Source organism: Dicentrarchus labrax, unplaced genomic scaffold (assembly GCF_905237075.1).
Source record: "Dicentrarchus labrax unplaced genomic scaffold, dlabrax2021, whole genome shotgun sequence".
Classification (NCBI taxonomy): Eukaryota; Metazoa; Chordata; class Actinopteri; family Moronidae; genus Dicentrarchus; species Dicentrarchus labrax.
Window position 1 is genome coordinate 29,978,666 of NW_026136721.1, and position 22,639 is coordinate 30,001,304.

Genomic DNA, 22,639 nt, shown 5'->3' on the forward strand with positions numbered 1-22,639 from the left:
ACAGTGAATTAATACAAACCTGTCCAGCAAGCATTTCATAGAGCAGCACTCCAAAGGCCCACCAGTCCACAGACTTCCCATAGGGCTGATAAGCTATGATCTACAAGACACAATGGTAGAGTCTTGAGTCTTGTTCACAAGTTAAAAGATTAAAAGAAAAACAGTATCAGCCACCTCTCAACATGTAAACACACCTCTGGAGCGATGTAATCTGGTGTTCCACAAAATGTCTTTGTGGTAATTCCATCATACATGTTCTCTTTGCACATGCCAAAGTCAGCTATCTTTATATGGCCTTCAGAGTCCAGCATCACGTTGTCCAGCTTCAGATCTCTGAAAACAAACACACACACACACAGGCATTTCTCACACCTGTATTCTGAAACGATTGTAAACTGCACAATCGGACTGGAGATGATTCACTCACCGATACACAATGCCTTTGGAATGAAGGAAGAAGAGTCCAATGGCAATCTCTGCAGCATAGAACCTAAAATACAGACAAAAAACAGTTTCTAACCATACCTGTATGTCTGCATTGATGTTGATACACAGTATGGTGTTGAGCCTTGTGCGGGACTGGATTCTAAATCCCATTTCTGCCCATTCCCGGTGGACTTTCACACACGTACAATTAAATTATTTAATTTGTAAAAACCTGCTTTAATCTTTTTTTTTTCAACTTAATTTGTTGCCTCAGCCTCCATCACTGTGGTGGGTCGAAGCTAAAGCCCGCTCCCACCCGCAGCATAGTCAAAACCGCCTGGACCCTAACCCCAAAGCAATCCTCTATTATGGTGCGTCCATATTTGTGATGTCAAAGTTGCCCAATATTTTTCAGTTTAAATTAAGTTATTATGAACTATTTAAAGTTCAATATCATGGTTAATAAAAATAATAGAATTGTTGTAGTCACCAGCATAAATAATAAAGCAAGTGACTTAATTATTTTCTAATTAGTGCAACAGAAAGTTGCTGCAAGCATGTGACAAATTCAACTGTCTTGTTAGCCGATAACTGCATTCAGAAAATACAAGATAGAGTTTTGCAGGTATGAGAATATTGTTACCATCACATAAAATGTCCTATAATGCAACTCTTCTGTGTATGTGTGTATGTGTGTTTGTGTGTGTGTGTTTGTCTGTGCGTGTACTCACACAGCATGAGGCTCCTTGAACTTGCCGACCTGTTGGATCTGGTACATAAGATCTCCTCCATTTATATACTCCATGACGAAATACAATCGGTCCTACGAGACAAATACAAATTCAAAATATATTATTCGGCCCTTCAAGGTGAAGCAAGTGTGCAAACAGATGTACACATAGACAATTAATTTACACACATAAAAATAATGTAAGTATGACATAGAGGACATAAACAAGGATTAAAATAAGGTCAAAGTGCAGGTTTATCTGTCAGTTTATACACACATAGACCTTTTCTTGTATTGTTCATAAGTCTAATAGCTTCTATTTGTTTTACATACAGGCAATCTAAAACACATTCCTGATGGCAGCAGGTTAAAATCGCCACAGATGACATGTGTGGGGTCGTTTATGATCTTATATGCTTTTCTGAGGACTTGTTCGGCATAAAGCTGAACCTGTGCTGTGTTTTACCAAAAATTTAACACATAAATAACAACACCTTACAGTCCGTTCTTGAGATGTAAACCAGCAGATAAATGAGAAAAACATTGTCAATATTCTTTGATCTATTCCAAAGGAGTTTAATTTGCGTAGACAGCAGAGACGCTGCTGAGTCACAATGACATCTGTATTTTTAATAAATCTCAATATCGTCAAACACAAGTTTTTTTGTAGTTGTGGACAATTTCTGCAATGAATGACTGTTGGAAGATGAAGAGGTGAAGAAGGAGCGGAGGATAATGATAATCAGTCAGCACTGTTGTGAGTTGTTGTGTTTCTGTATGTGCTCGTCTTTGTTAATACAAGATACCCTACCATGGTCTGGAAACAGGAGTGCAGCTGAGTGAGGAAAGGTGGTTTTCCAGAGAGAGCGAGGACTCTCTTCTCCACCATGGTGCACTCGACATCATCGTCCTGGATCACCACGTCCTTCTTCAGGATTTTGATGGCGTACAACTCATCTGTACCCTTCCTCTCGGCCAGCATCACCTGGGTGAGGTCAACAAAAAGGAAACACATGAGCTTTTGAGTCATTTCACGTTGTTTTCCAGCCACTGCCTCCAATTTCTCACCACAGGAAAACATTTGTCTACTAACGTGCATCACCTTGCCAAAGCTCCCCTTGCCCAAAACCATGACGAAGTTGAAGTCGGAGAGCTTGACCCGGTCCTGATTGCCATTGCTGTCATACTTGCACACCGAGGAGGAGGAAGAAGAGTCTGTGGGCTTCCCTGGACCCACTCTCGCCCTCTGGAGAGAGAAGGCAGAGACAGAATAAATAACCCTAATATTTAAACATCATAAGTTAACCTGTTTTCATTTTCTTTGTCTCACCTCAAACTTTTGTCGCAGCTCCTCGTTACCTTCCTCTCCCTCCGGCTGCACAGGAACATTAAAGTATTCCCCTTCCTCCTGAGACAGCATCTTAAACCTAAACCACAGAATGAAACAGAGCAGTGTCAGATCAAATCCAGAATTATTACCCGACTGTGACAATAAAGTCCTTAAATATTCACATCCCTGTTTCCTCTGCCTTTGTTATTTCAGTCTCCACCTGTGTAACTTTCCTAATTATCCACCATCTCATATTTCCTCATCTCGACATCTTACCATCCATCTACCCCTTGTTTTTGTAGCTCTGAGATCCCAAAGGACAGAGATCCCATGAAGTCGTTCCTGCTGGTCAAATCCCAGTCCCAGACCTCCACTGACAGACGGCGGTCCTTGTCACTTTCTTTTAGGTTGCTAAGAAATTAGAGAAAACAGGGACAGTCAGAAGAAGTCAATTAGAAAACCGAGATCACATTTTGATTTTATTAAAACTACTAAACACCTCCGCAAAAAATGAAAATGACAGTTTTTAATGCCTGTGCCTTTTCTAGCAGTCACAGCAACCCAGAATAGCTTCAAGCAAAAAACAGGAAGAATGGGGACAGGGTCACTTGCATGAGCTCCAGTTAGCTTTGTGCTTTTGTGACAGAAAATGGGGCCAAGAGAGAAACCAAACAAGTTATACTCCAACAATGCCAAAAACAAGATCATTGTCAGGTGGGAGGTATGGTACAGAATGAGAGATGTCTCACAAAACGAAGGTCTCGTTCCAGGTGGGGTTGAGGCAACATTTGATGGTCTTGGTCTTCTGCTTGCTCTCACTCTTGGGATCTGGGATCAGCTTGAGTTTGACGTAGGGGTCTGACAGGCCATTGGGGTCCATGGGCACCAGGTTTTTAGCCTCTTTGACTGCGAGAGGTTGAGGAAATAGTTAAAATGTCAGAAGAAGAAAACATCCCAAGATAATACACACTTTTAGATTGTTTTGTGTTAAAGTCTGGATTTGTCCTTTCCAGAGGACAGCGGGATGTGAAGCTGTAAGTGTCCCATTCTGGCTGCCCTAAATAACTCTGGCTACATTTGACAACACTTAACAACAGTTTAGTTTCTGTTCCATAATCAATCCACAGCTGTCTGAGAGAGAGAGAGCTGGCACGTGGACGCATGTCCCAGTGGTGATGTGGGTCAATCGTTGGATCATTGATCGACTAATGGACTTTCCAGTTTTAGTCTTAGTTCTGACAGAGAGCTTTGAGAGTTCGCTCAGTGTGTGTACGACAGAAGGAGAGTGCACTCACTGGTGACGGTGAGCTTGTCCTCAGCGATGTGAGCAGAGATTTGGATGCGTCCTCTCCTCTCAGTGTGATCTGTCCCACACAGACTCGGGACGTTGGCCACACACCGCTTGTGGATGTTCATCATACAGTCTGAACAAGAGACACACAAATATGCACGTCAGTCAAGTCAGTAATTTTACTTATATAAACCATCTTCATAGGTTTTGGACATTCCCCCCTCTCTGCATAACTTCTGGTTGGAAATTATCTCCGTCCCTGTCAAACCATCTGCAATCACTGCTTTATTCTGAGCCACCCTCACGCCTGCGATATCGAATTATATGAAGAACTTTATAGCTTTTGTAACTCTCATGGCTCGGTGCCTGATTCTTATCATGTGGTCACTGTTTTATGAGTCTGTTGTGGCCAGTGCGATCTTCTTCGCTGTCACATGCTGGGGCAGTGGGCTGAAGGTTGCAGACAACAACAGACTAAATAAACTCCTCAAGAGGGCCGGTGATGTCGTGGGGGAGGAGCTGGACACCCTGACGACTGTGGCAGAGAGGAGGGTGCCGTCCAGGCTACAGTCTATCTTGGACAATGTCTCACACCCTCTCTATGTCACACTGGCCCAGCAGAGGAGCACCTTTAGTAGAAGACTCCTCTCACCCAGATGCACCACAGAGCGCCACAGGAAATCATTCCTGCCTGTGGTCATTAAACTCTATAACGCCTCCCTCAGAGAGTCAGACACCCCCTCTCTGTAATCTGACCTCAAACACGGACAATCCTTTTTGCACTGTTTGCACATTTTAAACTGTACATTTTCTTAATATATTATGTTGTATGTATATCTGAGTTACGAAAGTAATTTTCCCCTGGGATTATTAAAGTATTTCTGATTCTGATGTGAAAAATCTTCCGCTCCACCAACCCGTCATTCTTGGAGATATCTTCCACTTTGTTAAAATTAAAAAATTTAGGATAACAATTTTAAGAAGACATGGGGACCATTTTTTGCTTATGCTGATAAAGTGACCTTTAATACCATCCCAGAACTCTTTTTCAGTGTCCTAATCTGCTACAAGTGCATCTTATTTTTGGCTAAGATTAAATAAAAACATGTATTAAAAGTTACGTAGCCTCTCGGGCAGCTTGTGACATGGTCGGGACCCGTTTCGGGAGCGCTAAAACTAGAGGACCCGTTGAGATGTACACAGGTTGCGAATAGCGTGCCCACTCAGGGGTTTTTGTCTCAGACCTAAGAAATGTGTCTGGAACAGGTAAACTGGGGCAACAAATCTTGTATTCTACACTGGCCCTAACTGGCACACGGTTTATGTATTTGTTCATGCCTTGTAGTAAAATTTGAATTTTAAATTTGGATTTGACTAAAACAGTAAATTAATTTAGACAGTAACAATTACAAAAATCTACAATACTGTGACTTTACTGACTAATGATGGCAATACAATTTTACTAAACTACTTTTGGATTGTTTTAGATTCATTTACATTGAGTACAAAGGTAAACATAAAAACCGGTGAACACTGAAAACAATACTCAAGCACTCTTTATGTAATTTCTCACTCTGTCCACTAGGTGGCAGACTGCTCTGATGCACAATGCTCCACATTTTACTCGGTTCACTGGAGGTGGTGCAGCGGTGCAGAGTGAGAAGGTAATCTTTTGCTGCCTGTATGTTTTACATTCCATGACAACTTCTTTTTATAAATTTATTTCATATCTCCATCAGGCAGTGTGCTAAACATGTGCAACAAGTTGATATCTGGGTCCACCCAGCTACACTTTCTATTAAAACAAGTGCAGAACAACACATCTCATCATGGTAGCAAATGTAAAATATCTAAATCCCTCGTTTGTGTTTTAAGAGCTTTGTTACCTTGTTTTAAGTCCTTCTAGTACAAAGCTCATAATACAGAAAGTTAGCCAGACTTTTGAAGAACAGGTGAGAAGGTCAATGTGGTCTTGCTTCCTACAACTGAGAAACTTCAAAAAACAAGTATCGGTGTTTGACAGAAGTTCATTATTGCTTTTCCAAGTTGAAATTTAACTAGTGCCAAATCCTAACCAAACCATTCTTATCCCCAATTGTCCTCTTATTCTGTACAATAGGATATAAAGTTAATAATTAGGCAAATGGATTTCAGGGACATGACTACATTTCCATTATTTCTTGTGTAGTCTAAATAAAAACCACATTTGTTAATATGAATAAAATTTGCAAGAAACTCAGAGCTTCCTCTTGCGGTATTTGTTTATGTGGATTAATATATAACCTGACAACACCTTTGTGAACTCTGTTGAATAAGCTGCTCCAATATTTTCAGAAGAAACACGAACCATCCATCCTTTAATGTGACTTTTTACGTACATCTGATGAGTAAATATAAATGTATAAAAACTGCTGCAGAGTCGGAGCCCATCAAACACTGTGTGCTGCACACAAGTACAATGAGGAACTGTCTGCCCACTAAATGATATTTGTCATGGCTGGACACAGCATTGCAGAGATATAGCCCTCTTCCTGTTTGTGTCTTTGTTTCCAACGACAGGCAAATGGTCAGCATATATATGACACAGCAGCATGAATGTAAAAACGATTCACTCTTTGTTATGAGAAGCTGATAATATCTTTCCAAATTGTCAGTCATTAAGCAGTATATATATATATATATATTCAACTGTCTCTCATTGTGACTCATAAGCAGATTGATGACTTTAAATGATGTATGCAATATAAATTCAGAGATCGTGATTATCAACGACAAGCAAAATGTGGATATGAACGTTTAAAAAGTAATAAAAAGTCTAATTATTTCAGTCAGATTTAATTTTAAGAAGCCATTTCTTTGTTTTCTGACCCATGGCCCAGATACCTGAAAGTAAAAGTATGAAGTTTTCTGAAATTAAAAGCATCACAAAGACACTTTTCACATACTATATAGTGATGTTTGGATGAAGTTTAAAATAAGCAAAAACAAAAATGTGCTTTTGACTACATTAATGTAGTCAAACATCACATTGCCAAAGGCAAATCAGTATATAAGATTATATTAAAGAGGCCATATTATGCCTGTGTGCTTTGAATATGTTATATAGATCTTGTGCATGTAAAAGTTCTGAGAGGTGACAAAGACCATGCCAGAGGGAGTTACTGTCACCCAAAGAAAACACTGCTCCTGCACTGCCCGACACGCCTCGTTTGTATTCAGCCTTTTCTTCGGTTTCTGTGTGACCTCATAGAGAAACACAGCACACCTATAGGCTAAGTGACACAAAGATGTGGAAGGTACGAGCAAACACACCAATTCCTCTCGCGCTCAAAACCGAGTGTGTCAGACAGTGAACAGAGGTAAAAAAATAAAAAAATTAAAAAAAATGTAATCTTATTATAGTAGACACCAGTATGAACCTGAAAATGAGCATAGTATGACCTATTCAAAATTCTACATCTATAAAAGGTTTGTCAACATGTGAGAACAAGGGTTCATTTATGTCACACACTCAGTGATCTTATCTCTCACACACACACACACACACACACACACACACACACACACACACACACACACACACACACACACACACACACACACACACATATATATTTGTGTACGTACGGTCACATTTCATGCCCTGGTGTATCAGCCCGTAGAGGAGGGAGCCACAGTGGTCACAGAAGGTCGGGCTAGAGTAGGTGTGGACCTTAAACTTGTGTTTACTACGAGGATCCTGCAGAGGCATAAACAGAGAGGAGAGAAAGAGAAGACACATGAATTCAATATTTAAGTAATCCAGTTAAACTGTTAACATTACACATCATCCATGGTATTGATAAATTAACTAAATGTTAAGTCTCCTTGCTCGTTGTTCTGACACATTCACAGTCATTACCACGCTTGCTGTTAGTATTTAACAGGCAGCTGTTAAAATATAGCTAAATGTGTATTTAAATAATTAAATTAATATCATAAACATGCAACGACTAGTCAACTACTAGCTTTAAATCACTACTGATCGACGAGGAGTATCTGGTGTCGAGGGGGCAGAACAGCCACATGTGATTATTGAACATCTTACTCTTAAAGCAAGTGAATTATAATGTTACTACAATCATAATAAAACCATATATCGCAGGCTGCAGTGATTTCCTCCCATTCAGCTAGAGGCTCATGTGACAGATTGGTCACTGATGTTGGGTGATAAGACCTTCAGTGCAGGCCAGTCAAAATCTTTCACACCAACTTGGAAAACCACTTCATTCTGGACCTTGTTATGTGCACAGACCCATCGTCACGCTGAAACAGGAAAAAATCTTCCCCAAACTGTTGCCACTAAGGCTAAACAGTTCTATAGTCCAAAATATCTTGTTGTGCATCGTGAGGATTTCCCTTAAATGTAACAAAGAGGCCTAGACCTTAAACCATAAAAAACACCCTGAGATTAAAAGTAGATCTGTCCTGTTGTACCACATCAATACAGCAGAGGTGAAATAAATTTATATTTTCCTTCTATTTTGGGTGAACTGATCCTTTAACTATTGCTTCATTATGACAGATAGCAAAAGTAAAAAATATTAAGAGAGAGACAGAAAATGGAGTACTGATTGAGAGAGTTTGGAGGATGCTCAAAAATAGGGAAAAACAACAGAACAGCTTTCGTGATGTAACAAAAACAAAGAAAAACAGAGGAGTTACAGATTAATAAACATCAGTCATATGACTTCAAAATCCATGCTGACTCACAAATTGTGTGTGTTTGTTTGTGTGTGTGTGTAAGTGAAAGAGAGATACTGGCTCATTAACCTGAGGCAGCCAGGCAGCACATTCTCTTTTTACTGACATGTCTCAATGTGATTTGGGGCTGACAGCTCAGCAGGAGAAAGGACAAGAGGTTACATTGTGTGTGTGTGTGTGTGTGTGTGTGTGTGTTCATCTAGCAGCAGCAAATACAGGAACTACATGGAAGTACACAAACACCTACAGCCAGTGCTGACCTTGCTAAACAAGCAAAAACAATCACTAACCATGTGCATAATAAACAGTTAACCTAAAACACATGGAGCCGAGTGATCTGCTTCACTGTGGATTCCCTTTTAATTACAGCAAATTAAATAAAGCTAGTTGTGTAGCTCTTTTCCAGATGTGTGTGTGTGTGTGTATGTGTGTGTGTGTGTCTGTCTCTTCTTTTCCTTACGTCGGAGGCAGGTCCCTTGTCGGCCCCCGGACAGGAAAAGGTGACAAATTCATGACAGCGCTTATGGACCACAAAACAGCACACTGTGAGAGGAGAGAAGACAAAAAATGTATGTTAACTCAGGCTTCCTTGTGATGCCAAATAAGGCGACACAGTAGCAACAAAGAGATGAATCAATATGTCAATTATGTGGCATTTAGTCATTGCACAATAGGCTACTCGTATTTCAGCAGTTCCCATTTGCTCCTTCCTTGCTGTCGACATCTATATTTAGTTTTATTGCTTCAGTTTAGATGGTTTTATGTTCAACCAAAGCATGGTGGGATATCTCATAATCACATAAACATTCAAAGGTGCCACAGGAAACTTCCCACAGAGGCAGCTCCAATGGCAGCAGGCTCTGCACTTTGATTTGACTGATTGAAGTTGTGCTAAAATAAATATCATGCATGCTTTCTGCCCAATATAAACACATGGTTTCTGATCCCAACCCACTTTTCTAAAGGAAAATAAATAGGCAAATAAAATTAAAAAAAAAGGTTAGGCTTTGGATTAATGTTCACTTTCTGGTGGTTAAGACAGAAACACACATACACACACAAAAAGGATTAGTGGTGGACTGATATAATATTATATTTAGACACCGGGGCTGCGAAGAGCTGATACATAATGCCAATATCAAAACAAGGAATCTATGTCATCTATAATTATTTTCTATTCTGTAATAAGGAAATATGTTTACACCAGGATGCATGAAAGCTCAAAACCAACTCTTTCACTGCAATTCCCAATCTCTCTCTCAAAGGGGAGAACGCCAACGTCGTTCCACAGCAGCCACACTGACAAGCCCGCCTGCAGATGTGTGTTTATCGGCCTCGTGAGTACAGATATTAGCTGATATGGCAGATAATCGACCGAATTGGTCCAGTCAGGTTTTTTGGAGAATGCATGGGACAAAGTCTAGTATTGCTCCATTTACGACCATCTATGTATGTCAAAAGCAGTGCTGTCGTACTCGAGTACGGTCTCCGAGACTTTATTTCTGTTCTGACTCGTGTTTGCACTCTGACTTTGCCTTTGGCCTCACAAGATATTCTAGTTGGTCTCGGCTCAGTGCAGCAATATATATGTTAGACTTCCCCACAGATGAAGCGCGCTTGTTCAGAGAATTATTGGTATTGGTATTAAATTTTTTAAAATCCATCTAGAACAGGCATTGACACTGGCTGCCTGGTAACCATGGTTAGCAATCAATGTCACTTGCAATCGTATGCCTGGCTGCCGAAACTCTCTTCAAAAGTCTCTTTCCTGTTGACTTTGTGATGTTTTTGTGTGTGTGAAACAACAGATTGTAGCAGTGTGCCCGAGACGATTTTACCCTCTGGGACAATAAAGTTCATCTTGTATCTCTATTTTATTGGCAATGGCAAAAGCATTATTTTCTTCTGTCTAGGCCTTGACTCTGTGTCTCTCATTTGGACTCGGCTTCGACTAGTCCTGATCCTGGACTTTGACAAAGGTGGTCTTGACTGCGGCACTGCTCAAAAGAACAGTTATAGATTAAAAGAAAATCAGTAATAACATTTTGAATAATGGGAACTACTTTGCAACTTTTGAATCACGCACAGCAGATCATTTATTGTCAATTTACTATATTATAAGTTCTCCAATTCACTTCTTGTTTACCTGTGCAAACAGCCACAGCAGAAACAGTTCCAAACCAATTGTTAATATTGGGATTTTGTGTGTACTTAATTAAATTAGCAACTATTTTTGATCTCCAGAAACACTGAACATCTCCTTGTTCCAGCTTCCAAATATTAAGGATTTTGTGCTTGTCTCTGTTTTATATGTTGGTAAATAAATATTTTTGTTTTTTGTTTAAAAACCAAAAAAGCAATTTGAACACATCATCTTGGATTTCAATAAATTATAATCAATTATGTGATAAATATGCCAAATATTCACTGATTCTAGCTTCTCAAATGTGAATATGTTGCTGGTTTTCTTCTTCAATGAGAACAAACTGAATTTATTTTGGTTTCGGACAGTTATTTGTATATCAGCTCAGGCATTAGGGAATTGTAAAAGAAACTAAACTATTAAATCGAGATCTTTTGATGGTTTACTGCAGGCTTAGTAAAAAGTAAGAATAAGTACATAATAAGACTTAAACTGCACACACAGTCAGAAGAAACACATCCATGAGTGTGTCTCACTCTGGGCCAGATGGAAATAATACAGTACAATCCATGCCTTTAAATTTTGATCAGTTCGCTTCCTACAGACGAATACATGAACATGACCAACACCAGAACTCCATTTATATAAATAGAACAGGTCAATGCTCTGTACTGTAACCCGGATATGTGGTTTAACCTCTTATCACTGATGGGTTTTTTTTACATAAAAATCTAGCACACTGCTGATTTAAACCACTTCCACAGTAAAATGACTTGCAGTATTAACCAAAAAATTTAATTAAGACATCAGTTTGGTTTCACATCACCACCAAACTGAAGTACATGATTACGAAAAACATTGACACACGTTTCAGCAACAGATATTTCAAATGAAAAGAGAACAAACCCTGCACACGCACACGCACACACACACACACACACACAGGGTGACGTTACGCTCTGGTTTAATCTTAATTATTCACATTCTCGTTACATTTTCATGAGGCACTGTGGTGGCTGACTGCACTTTCCACAGGTTATTAGTAGTTAAGCAACAGAGTGCTTGTGTTTGTTTATGTGTGAGTGTTTATTTGTGCAAGAGGGACACATCAGTGGACACCTGGACGACCTACATGTACATTAGATTTCAGTCAGTGCGAAGTGTGAAGACGGTAAACAGGTTGAACTCTGTCCATCTGTAGCACTATGTAATGCAAATGAACAGACAAACTGTGAGGACGGTGACTGAAAAAGGGAAATGCAAGGAGAAAAAAGAAGAAGATACAGCGGGGAGGGTTGGGAACCGAAATATGGTTCCAAATTTAACCAAATCCAAAATGCCTAGAATTGGCTACTCATACAAAAACTGTATTTTCCTTCTGCTTATCAGTTTCAAAATGTGTTAACCCTTCGTTAATGCAAACTTAGGTGGCACGTTATGGTAAAAAAAACTTTTATTGGGGTCTGTACAAAAAAAAAACATATTTTCTTACAACTGGAGAACAACATTTGTAGGCCAAAGCATCTCTACAACAATGCTGTACTTTATTATAATGCTGTTGTCTCACATTTTACCTTTATCAGAAAAAAAGCAGCTTCTATGATTTAGATATTGCACTTGGTCATGTTGTGATTTCGATTAAATTCCAATTAATTGTGCAGCCTCTATAGCAAACACAGGCTAATATCTGCAAAGATGTGGCTATCTTCCAGGACCTGTCTACATCACGCATCAATGCAACAGCGTGTCAGTTTGCTGTATTGTGATTGGCTACGGGGCGGGAGCTAGCGAGGAGCAGGTGGTTGAGCAAAGAGGGTGAGTAAGCAGCAGCGACTAGCAGAGCTCTGAGAAAAGTGGATGAAATGGAAGAGATTTTGAGGCGTAAATTGAGTTTTCCAGTTAAAACTCTGTGGAAACTAGAGTGTGTTGAGACTGTAGACGAGTGAAATCCAGGTGTGTGCACTGCGAGTAGCGCAGGAGCTGATATTGTGTAGTTACCTGTACTTCAGGGTATTCATGGCTCAAGAAAAAGTACATTAAAAGGTAAAATATAGTAACACAATGAGGTAAAAAGGCCGTAAGATTAATTTGTGTGAATTAAAATGTGTTTGTTTTTGTGAAAGGTCAGCAGAGAGCTATTATTATTGGTTTACCGTATTTATTTTACCATTTATTTTTCTTGATAATTTTTCTCTTTTTGAGTTTATTTGTAAGGACTCATAAACATAACCACTTTGAAACAACAAAAATAACTAGTTATTGATTATTAAAACAAAATTAATTTAAAAAACACTGGAATGAGGGTTTAACTTAAACAAGGAAATTAACGATAAACTAACAGCGAGAGAGGAAAAGAAAGAATGAAGAAGAAATGAAGTCAAACGGCGAGAGATTGCGTGTGTGCGTGCGTGTTTGCGTGCGTGTGTGTGTTTATGTGTGTGTGTGGGCAGGAAGGGATGGGGGCACAGCTGGGTTTGAGGCAATGTGAGGGGGTGGAGAATTCATTTGTGTGTTTGCAGTTTGTCAGAAAGACAGAAACAGAGAACTGGAGCAACAGAAAACACAGCGAAGGATGCAGTCACACTTTTGAGCTTTTTGTACATAAATCTGCACTGTCACTCACACACACACACACACACCTGTGCGCGCACACACACACACACACACACACACACACACACACACACACACACACACACACACACACTACAGAAAGACAGGCCTAGTGACCTGCCAAGGAGGTCTTTGCTCTGTTGCCTAGCAACCAGGCTGAGCCCTACAGTCGAGTCTACACACGCCGCCCCGTTTTTTATCCGACTGACAGCGATAACAGCAAATCAGAGCCGGCCCAAAAAAGATCCCCGCGATGAACTGCCAGGATGACAGCGGGCCGACAGTTTCACATCAACAGAGCCATCAGGAACTTCCCTCCATCTTGGATGATTACCAGTCCACAAACCACAGAAGGAGACACTTGTTGTAATCAGCGTTCAGGCCTCAACAAGCCTGAATAAACTGAAACGCTGAGATTAGAGTCTGCTACTGAACAGCTCCCTTAAGACTCAGGCTAATGCCGCCGTTCACATCATATCGTTTAGTCTGTAATTAGGTGGAACTGAGTCGGAAAAACCGGTCAGTCAAAATTCAGAGGCAGAATTTTCTAACAGCGGTAATCTCTCTCTACTTAAAGTGTCAACAAATAAGAAAATGGCTGCAAAACCTTCATCTGTTACATCTGAAAGAAATCAAATATTAACACTAAAACAATCAGTTCAGCTCATTTGAAATGTGCTAGAAACAAACAAACTGATATAAAATCATTAACACTGAAAAATAAGTCAATTTACGGTTATTTAAACCAGAAATAATAATAATGTGATGATACTACGATATACTGCGATTCTGTCAGCAAGGCGATGTTGCGATTTCCTTTATTAAATCTAACTTTAGGAAAACTGTCATACTATAAAGAACAGAGAGAACAGAACAGTTGGATCTGCATTGGTGTTTATCACTGTAACATCCAACATCACAGCCCAGGGTTTACAAAAAACTGTTTTTTTTAGAATTTATATAATATCACGAAACTAAATATAGCGATATGACATTTTCTTACACCCCTATCAGCAAACAGTTCTTTATTTAAACATGCAGCAGTTACACATTCACATTACCATTCATTTGGAGTTAAATATCTGGCTCTTTAGTCGCTAAATGCTCCAATATGTTTACCAGCTAGTCGCTAACATTGTCTGTTCAGTGGGTTTTTAGAGTTTTTATACTAAAAACAGCTGCTTGCTTTGGCCGAAAACTTCGCTATGAGAGCCGTGAGAGTGAACCAAAACCGTAAAGTTATGGATCGGACGGCTAAACAATGAGCTGAAACTCTCCTGAAGCTTCATAAAGCCGAGGGCAGCTGCAGACTCACATCGTTTTCACATTGTCATTTGATACATTGTTATTACAAAAATGTTGATTTTTACTAACGAGCTATGTGGGATTAACATTCTTTGAATTATGAATGAACATTAGACTATTCTGTTGACACAGCATAAACCCAAATCTGTGAACTCAATCTGCCTTTGACATCGGATGATATAGCCAAAAGATAAAAGATCCTTTTTAAGTTTGTGGTCGATTTACAATATAACCCCCAAAAATGTCATCATGATTTTAAGATTTTATTCATTTATTTAAATTAAATTTTTGAATCATATCGTAATCTGTCAATATGATGTTTTTACCATATCGTGCAGCCCTAAATAAAATACTTTCACCACCTACAAAGTTGTCAATATTATGATTCAACATTTGTGTTGATGAATTGATGAGAATATAAATAAATATCTATGAAAAATGATTATTAGTTGCAGCTCTAACTATCAGCAAACCAATAATCTGCGTACTCCTAAAAGTGTTTAAATAAATAAATATCCATAAAATACTAAACCCAAACAAATGGTTCATGCTTAAAATCCATCTGTTGTCATTTTCTGTGATTTGTTAATTTGATTTGTTGATTGCATTCTGTGAAGTTCTCCATCCAGTCAGCCATCGGGACATCTGCCATTTTCAGAATACTGATGCTGGAAAGATCTGCCGACTTTTAAATTCATTGTGAACGAGCTTACTGAGTGGCGGGCGCTCCACGGGGGACAGGCGTACTCTCAAATATCGGTTTGTTTTCTCAGTCACAACCACAGTGTCACCAACGTGTCTTATAATCAATATCTTAGACTGGCAAGCCTGTGATCCAATCAATAAGAAAGATACAACTTCAACCACTGATCAGTCAATGTTCAGGATTAAAAGCCAACCACAGCCATAATCCAATCAATAAGAAAGACACTTCAAGGTGAGGAAACACATCTTCCTGTATTTGAGTATTTTCCTTTTTGAGTTGTGCTCGGTGAACTCTTGCAGGTAATCAAGATTTCCACATTTGATCAGCTATTTCTTCTTTGAACACTGTTGAAAAGCAGATTACATCTGAGTTGGTTGAGTCAGTGGGGCGTGAAGCGGAAAGATCACAGACCTCCTCACAAGACAAAAACTGTTTCGCTCTAATCAACTTTTGGTGGAGTTATAAGAGCAAAATTCAGTCAGATATGACACACCTGCAAACGCCCAGTAAGAAGATACAGTGTGATAAAACTCTCAGTTCAGTTAAAAAGGTCCAGTGTGTAACATTTAGGAGGAACTGTTGGCAGGTATGTTTTCATTAGTATATAATCACATGGAAATACATGTCATGTTTTTTTACAGTAGCCCAGAACAGAAACTAAACACTGGCTGTAGATACAAAGGCCTTTTGCATTTTTCGTGCCCACTGCAGTTTCTCCTACACACTTCACAGCCAGTTCTCATTCCCAGGTCGTCAAATACAGACACCAGCAATCAAACCTACACACTGGCTCCTTTAAAAATATACATCGTAGTAGCTGCTTTTTTTAGAAATCTCTTGAATGACAGTAAATTAAAATTTAAACTTAGGACATTCACATCAGCCTCGGCTGGACTTTGTATTAAGATAAGATAAGAAGTCCCTTTATTGAGCCCCTGTAGGGGAAATTCACATTGGCACAGCAACAAAGGGCAATATAGAACAAAGACTAAAGAAAATACAATAAAATACAATAAAATATATCCACTATAGACAATGACATAGAATATGATAAGCCTGTGTATATGCATATGTGCATCGTTTCTGAAGGTATTGTGTATGTGTGTGTAAGTGTTGATTATTGCTAAACGTTATACATAACGCCAGCATGTTAGTATTATCATTGTTAACATGCCGATGTTAGCATTTAGCTCAAAGCACCTCTGTGCACCAGCAATACTGTAAAGCAGGTATTATACTTTCCACGTCCACGAGTACGTGACGGTCAACTAGTGACGCCAGTTTCATTGTCAGAGGGTGTACGCGTACCACTTGTGCTTCGGGGACATTTTAACATGAAGATGGCTGAATTCCATTTAGCTGCTTTGGTTTTAGGGTCCTTGTCTTTTGCATTAATTACTTTTCATTTCAATATTTCACATAAAAATATAAAGATAAGATTTTAAAATATGACACATTGTTAAATATTAAACCTGTGCCTCCCGAGGCTTTTTGAACCGTTGCTGTTACATTTTCTGCCCTGAAACTTCTCACATGGTTTCATTTAAATAACTTTGAGGCCTAAAGAGACATAACTCTCCAATGCTTCACAAAAAGGCAAAAGGTTAGAGAAAAATAACTCTAAATTTATGTAGCAGAACTTTACGTTTCTTCCCTCCCCATTAATCATCTCATGACCCCTCAGATTTATCTAGTGACTCTTTGGAGGGGCCCTGAACTATCAGTCACAGAGGCTGTTTTTCTGTGCTTCTATCTTAATACTTTAAGTGCATTTAGCTGATAATACATCTATACTTTCACTGAAGCACCGTTTAAACAAGCCTGCAATACCTGTAATGAAGTATGTCTGTATTTGCACTTAAAGTTAAATTAAATTAAAAGGATCTGAGCTCTTCTTCACACACTGCAAAAGTATACACTTTTCCAAACTGGAAAAGTGGTTTCTGCTTTTCAAAATTAGAAACCCTCTTGTGAAACTTTCCCGTAACTCAGATATGATAACAGAAAAAGAAAATGGACTTTATAAACACTCAGTCCAAACTCTGATCAGACATCTGGATCTTTCTTTAGCAGGAAATTACATGAGGGTAACTTCCTCTTTCTGCCGTCAGCACACACACACACACACACACACACACACACACACACAAATGACAGCCAATAAAAGAAAAATCTGAAGGCAGGAAAGAAAGAAGAGAATCTTTTACCTGCAGAACAGGTATTCAAACACACCCACAAATGCCCAGACAGCACCTTTGTCATACAAACACACATACAGAATAATCTGCCCTACATGTCAGAACAGGTCTTTCTCCAGATATCTGACATTCCGTCTAACCAAGAAGATTGTTGACGACTTGCATGTATGTTTGAGCACCTCCCATTCCTACTGAACGGCACCTACACCCTTCTAGTTCCTCTAGTTCTCCTCGTAACGCCACACAGCCCTCGCTGTTTCTTGTTTACAGAGCTCTCACTTGTCTCTCACGTCAGGTAAAATAATATAAAAAATCCACAAACTGCATATTAGTCATTTAAACTAATATGACTCACAAACTGTTTTTCACTCTTGAGGTTTAAAACCAGGTTAAATTTGGTTGAAAATTGAAGCTTTTTTTTTTTTTTTTTGGGGGGTGGAGGGCACAAGTGAGGCACTGACTAATGCAGGGGCATCATGAAGTGTCTCAGCTTTCCAGTCATTCCCAGTTTATTCTATTACAACACTGTTTATGGAGCCAAGTCTGCAGAAATACTCAAACACACTAGGAGAAGATAACACATTTATACAACATGCGTGGGTTTCCATAGAACCCTTCATCATTCAGATATCTTGAGGTCAGAGGTCAAGGGATCCCTTTAAGAAAATGGCAATGCCAGTTTTTCCATCGGCTAAATTAGGAGCGTTTTTTGAGTCCTCTTCCCAAAACGCTAGCACGACATGGTTGGTACCGATGGACAGAGCGGAGTGGAGGAGGTAAGAATAATAGGGTGGCACCCGATTTGTAAACAGCTGCTGACTAGAAGATGAAATATAGTCATCAAATGCTGCTTAAATGACGCCTAAAGAGCAGACCGACTAATGGACCCAGTGGAAAGATTGTTTACTTTACTAATGTCTCTGCTGACTCTCATATTACTGTAGGTCAAATTAAGGAAAATAAAATCCAATTTGATTGATGATGCATTACACCAGTGGCATCTGATTTAGTGATTTGCAGGTCAAAGTCTTATTGCAATGTAAAGTAAAGTGTTATTGTCATTACTGGTTAATCTGTTCATTATTTTATCAATTAGTTGTTTAATAAGCAAACTGTGCTTTCTTTGAATGTCTTGATTTGTCTGATCAATAATCCAAAACTCAAAAGATTCTTAGTTTACAGTGATTACAACAGACAAAAACTCACATCAAGGCAGCAGGAAAAGCCCAAAGACACAAAACTTGATTTATTTTCTATGAACTAATCAATTAATTGACTGATTATTTCAGCTCTAAAATGAAGCAAGTCATAAATATGAAATACAGCTGTTGAAACAACAGTGTAGAGTAAATTAAGAGAGTTAATTATATTTGTGTGTCAAACATGAAAACAAAACAGCAGTTCATGTTCTGGTCTTTCTCCCCAAAATACAGACATCAGTCATCTTAACATTATATGCACACAAACATAATTTCAGGTAACATATTTAATAAATATGTTATTTAATTGACCTGAACACAAGTTCAAATAAATTGTGCACCGAATACCAGAAGACCTTGAACTTGAAATTAACATATTTGTTTATAAATCTTACTATTTAATTCTCAGGTTATTTAATAGGAATGTCAGGAACTGTTCTGAATTGTGAGTTGGGTTTATTGTTACATCCCTGCTTTTCAACTACATTCATTAGGTCAAATTTATTGTGCTAAGTTAGCCACATTTTAACTTATTTGTTATTGTTGATTATTTCCTCCTTAATTGATTGAGACAAGGGTAAGTTTATTAAATGTCTTGTTTTTTTCCCCAAGACAAACAGCAACAAAACCCAAAAATAATATTTTATAACATAAAGGCAAAGAAAATCAGCAAATTGTTGCATTTGAGAACAAAATCTGGAATTTGTGCTATAAAAAATGACTTAAACAATTCATTGAATATCCAAAAGCTTTCTGTCAATTGGACGTATTGATTTATTTGTCACATGGGTCTGTGTGACATGAATTTCTTCATCTGCCAAAGTGTGTGAGGATCCTCTCGGAGCCCGGTGGGGACATTCGCACGCAGCCCAAACTTTGTGACAGCAGCACGCTGACTGTGCACGCAAGTAGAAAATTAAACTGGACGCCTTCGTGCACTGTATTTACGTACTGTATTCCCCCGTCTTTGGTCCAGTTCTTGCAGCTGCACACACAGTTTCCTTTTTCTACCTTTTTTTATGCTGTTCATCTGAATACAAACAAATGAGCTCTTCTTCTTTTTCCAATGACAGCTGAGCAAATCTACGAGTCATATCATCAACCTCATTGTGTTTTAAACTTCTCTGCACACTTGTTTACTGTATATAGTATTTAATCATATGTTCATATTTTCTATTGTATTATATTTTAAGTGTATTCTAGTCTTCTCTTCTTATTGTCTATTCTATTAAGTTATATCTTATATTTATGGAGTATGCCAAAGTTTTTTTTAAAGCTCTATTTATCTATCTATATCTTTCTCTATGTGGTTGAAAGCCACCAAAAACCTATTTTTTCTGTGTCAAATTTAGCCCAGGGTTAACTTAGATGTCTCCCTTTTGACCTGCAAATCACCAAATCACCAAATCACAGTGGTATTTTGATCACGACTAACAAACAACCCTTAAAACCCAGTTGAGTTGAGTAAGAGGTCATCTCCGAATCACTGAGTTATCAGTTAGCTGTCGGAAACTCACCACGAAACCCAATCTGACAGCAGCTCTACCTGTGCAAGGCTCTGATTGGTCCGTGCTTTCTAAAGTGTGTCTGCATATATGTTATCAGGTCAGGGTAACTCACCACACACACATAAGCTCACTGTAGTCCAGGAGGCTGAGCGCACCAGCTCCAGCATATACAGTGTTAATTTTCTCTACCCCCAATGCATTTCCTGTATCACCACCAGAGCTGTTGACTGCAGCCTCAGGAGACGACGGGGGGGGGGGGGGGGACGACTTCAGCTTTCTACTGCTATTAAAAATTACACAACCTCACACACACACACAACTTTTACACAACTCTTCAAAATAAATGAAGTCTTAAGCAAGAGCATAATGTGGAAACTCATGTGGTCATTTTCTCTGTTAACCCCCTTAAATGGCTGGTCACATGACAGGAGCCAGATGAGATTGAGATGGGTGTCTGAGATGGATCAGTGAAGAGGAGGAAGTGAGACTGCGAGCAGAACGACGGTATCTGCTGCAGTGTGGTAACGTTCATGTGAGTGAGGGGTGTCACTATACTGCTGCAAGGGCCTGTTTATGAAAACCATTCCTGTGCAGAGGTCCGTGTCTAGACACCCACCCGCCACCACGACTTGCCGCCCACCCGCAGACACACATCACCACCCATCCACCCACCCACACACACACACACACACACACACCCACACACACACCATTTTACAAATCCAATCAGATGTCAGACTCAGCGTTTAAGGGACAGAAAAAGCTCAAGAAATCTAACTTCCTGGTCTGTCTTCCTCCCATTTCGCCATGGCCAAAACCAGACATCTCAGCTTTCAACCACTCTGCCGACTCTTCTACTCTTACATCTCACACTGTCTGTTCTGCCTGAGCCTCTTCAGAGTGTTCTCACTCTCATTTATCACTGCTGGCAAGCACCTGCTTTGAGTTTGACACCTGCCTGCCAACACCAACACGCCGTCAAAGAAAGAGCCAACAGGTCACTCTTTAACAGTGAGCAGACCAGCAGCCCTGAATACAACAAACACACACACACACACATAAACACATAGCAACACTCCTTCAGACAGTGAACATCCGTCCACACACCCACAACCATATGCAGCAGAGGGATTTGTGAATGAGCCACTGCTCTTACCTTGGCACTGGAATCCCTGTTTCCCAAAGCCCCTGCGGATAGAAAACAGAGATGTGAAATTTGGGGACTTCACAACTGATGCACAGACAATGATGCATGCACACACACATATACAATAACACATGGACACCTACACACACACAGACAGATGAACACACACACACAGACAGATGAACACACACACACACACACACACACAGCTGCAGCAGCAACAGTGGGGCCCTGTGTCTGTGTGTCTCCAGCTGCATTCCTCCACCAGACCTCCAGTTTCAGAGATGGGTGTCGGGTCGATGCGGTAAACGCCGAGCAGCGGCCACTGCTCTGCGGCTGGCCGAAAACGCGCATCCCCCTCCTCCTCTTCCTCCGACAGGCCTGGCTGTGCTGTCGCATTGTGGGAAAACTGGGGAATGGCGCATCGCAGTGTGTTGGTTTTTTTTGTGTGTGACAATGACAATGAATGAAACACTGCGGTGTCTGAACACTGTCAGTGTGGAAGGAGGCCGATTAGAGCCGCAGCAGCAAGTGAATCACCTGTGTCCTTTCCCCTCTCTCTCTCTCACACACACACACACACACACACACTCACCAGATGAAGTCCGTGCAGTGGCTGCAGAAGGTAGGCTGCTTGAAGAAGCGCGCGATGAACTTGTGGTTCTTCACCTCGTGCACATTCTTCTGGCGGAGGGCTCCCTGACGGGCGAAGCCGCGCGCGCTCTCCGGTACCTCTCCGTCGCTGCTGGGGTCAGCCATCTTAACGAGGAAGCGGCGGCGGCGGTCCGAGAGGAACGAGGGGTGAGGAGAGCGACGACAGAGAGGGAGACACGATGGAGGCAGCGGGGGAGAATGAGTCGCGATACATGTGCCTCCTCCTCCACCTCCTCTCCGCCCCTCTGACCGCCTCGGTGTCGCTCGTGCTGCCGGTGTTTGTGTCGGTCTGCGTCCAGCTCGCGCTGAAGCTGCTGCTGCTGCTTCTTCCGGCGGGTCCCCGGGCCGCGCGCCTGCTTCCCCGTTCTCACCAATGTGTTGCTGCTCACTACTGTCTCTCTCTCTCTCTCTCTCTCTCTCTCTCTCTCTCTCTCTCTGTGTGTGTGTGTGTCCCTCTCTCTCTCTCTCTCTCTCTCTCTCTCTCTCTCTCTCTCTCTCTCTCTCTCTCTCTCTCTCTCGCTCAGATAGTCACTGATGCCACAACTACCACATGTGTGTGCGCGCAGTGTGTCACACCTACGAGGCAATCCTTCACTGTCGATAGCAAGACAAGTTAAACCACATGTACTGCATACTTTCAGTAGAG

At 40.3% G+C, this 22,639-nt stretch overlaps 1 protein-coding gene across 2 annotated transcripts in view; it reads right to left on the reverse strand.

Annotated features, from left to right (window-relative positions):
* The window catches only part of LOC127355020 (protein kinase C beta type), a 32,968-nt gene extending 10,558 nt beyond the window's left edge, over nt 1-22,410 (reverse strand). Inside the window, exons 1-14 of one of the 2 annotated variants that reach the window (XM_051385457.1) lie at nt 21,935-22,410; nt 21,349-21,380; nt 8,981-9,063; nt 7,405-7,516; nt 3,782-3,910; nt 3,236-3,392; nt 2,763-2,897; nt 2,487-2,583; nt 2,259-2,402; nt 1,968-2,141; nt 1,158-1,249; nt 428-490; nt 195-333; nt 20-100 (exon numbers count right to left, since the gene is read on the reverse strand). In XM_051385457.1, coding sequence (XP_051241417.1) covers nt 20-100; nt 195-333; nt 428-490; nt 1,158-1,249; nt 1,968-2,141; nt 2,259-2,402; nt 2,487-2,583; nt 2,763-2,897; nt 3,236-3,392; nt 3,782-3,910; nt 7,405-7,516; nt 8,981-9,063; nt 21,349-21,380; nt 21,935-22,098 — 1,602 coding nt within the window. In that variant the 5' untranslated portion in view covers nt 22,099-22,410. The remainder of the gene's footprint in view (nt 1-19; nt 101-194; nt 334-427; nt 491-1,157; nt 1,250-1,967; nt 2,142-2,258; nt 2,403-2,486; nt 2,584-2,762; nt 2,898-3,235; nt 3,393-3,781; nt 3,911-7,404; nt 7,517-8,980; nt 9,064-21,348; nt 21,381-21,934) is intronic. The other variant, XM_051385456.1, reaches the window with a different exon arrangement.
* Nucleotides 22,411-22,639: the final 229 nt, after the last annotated feature.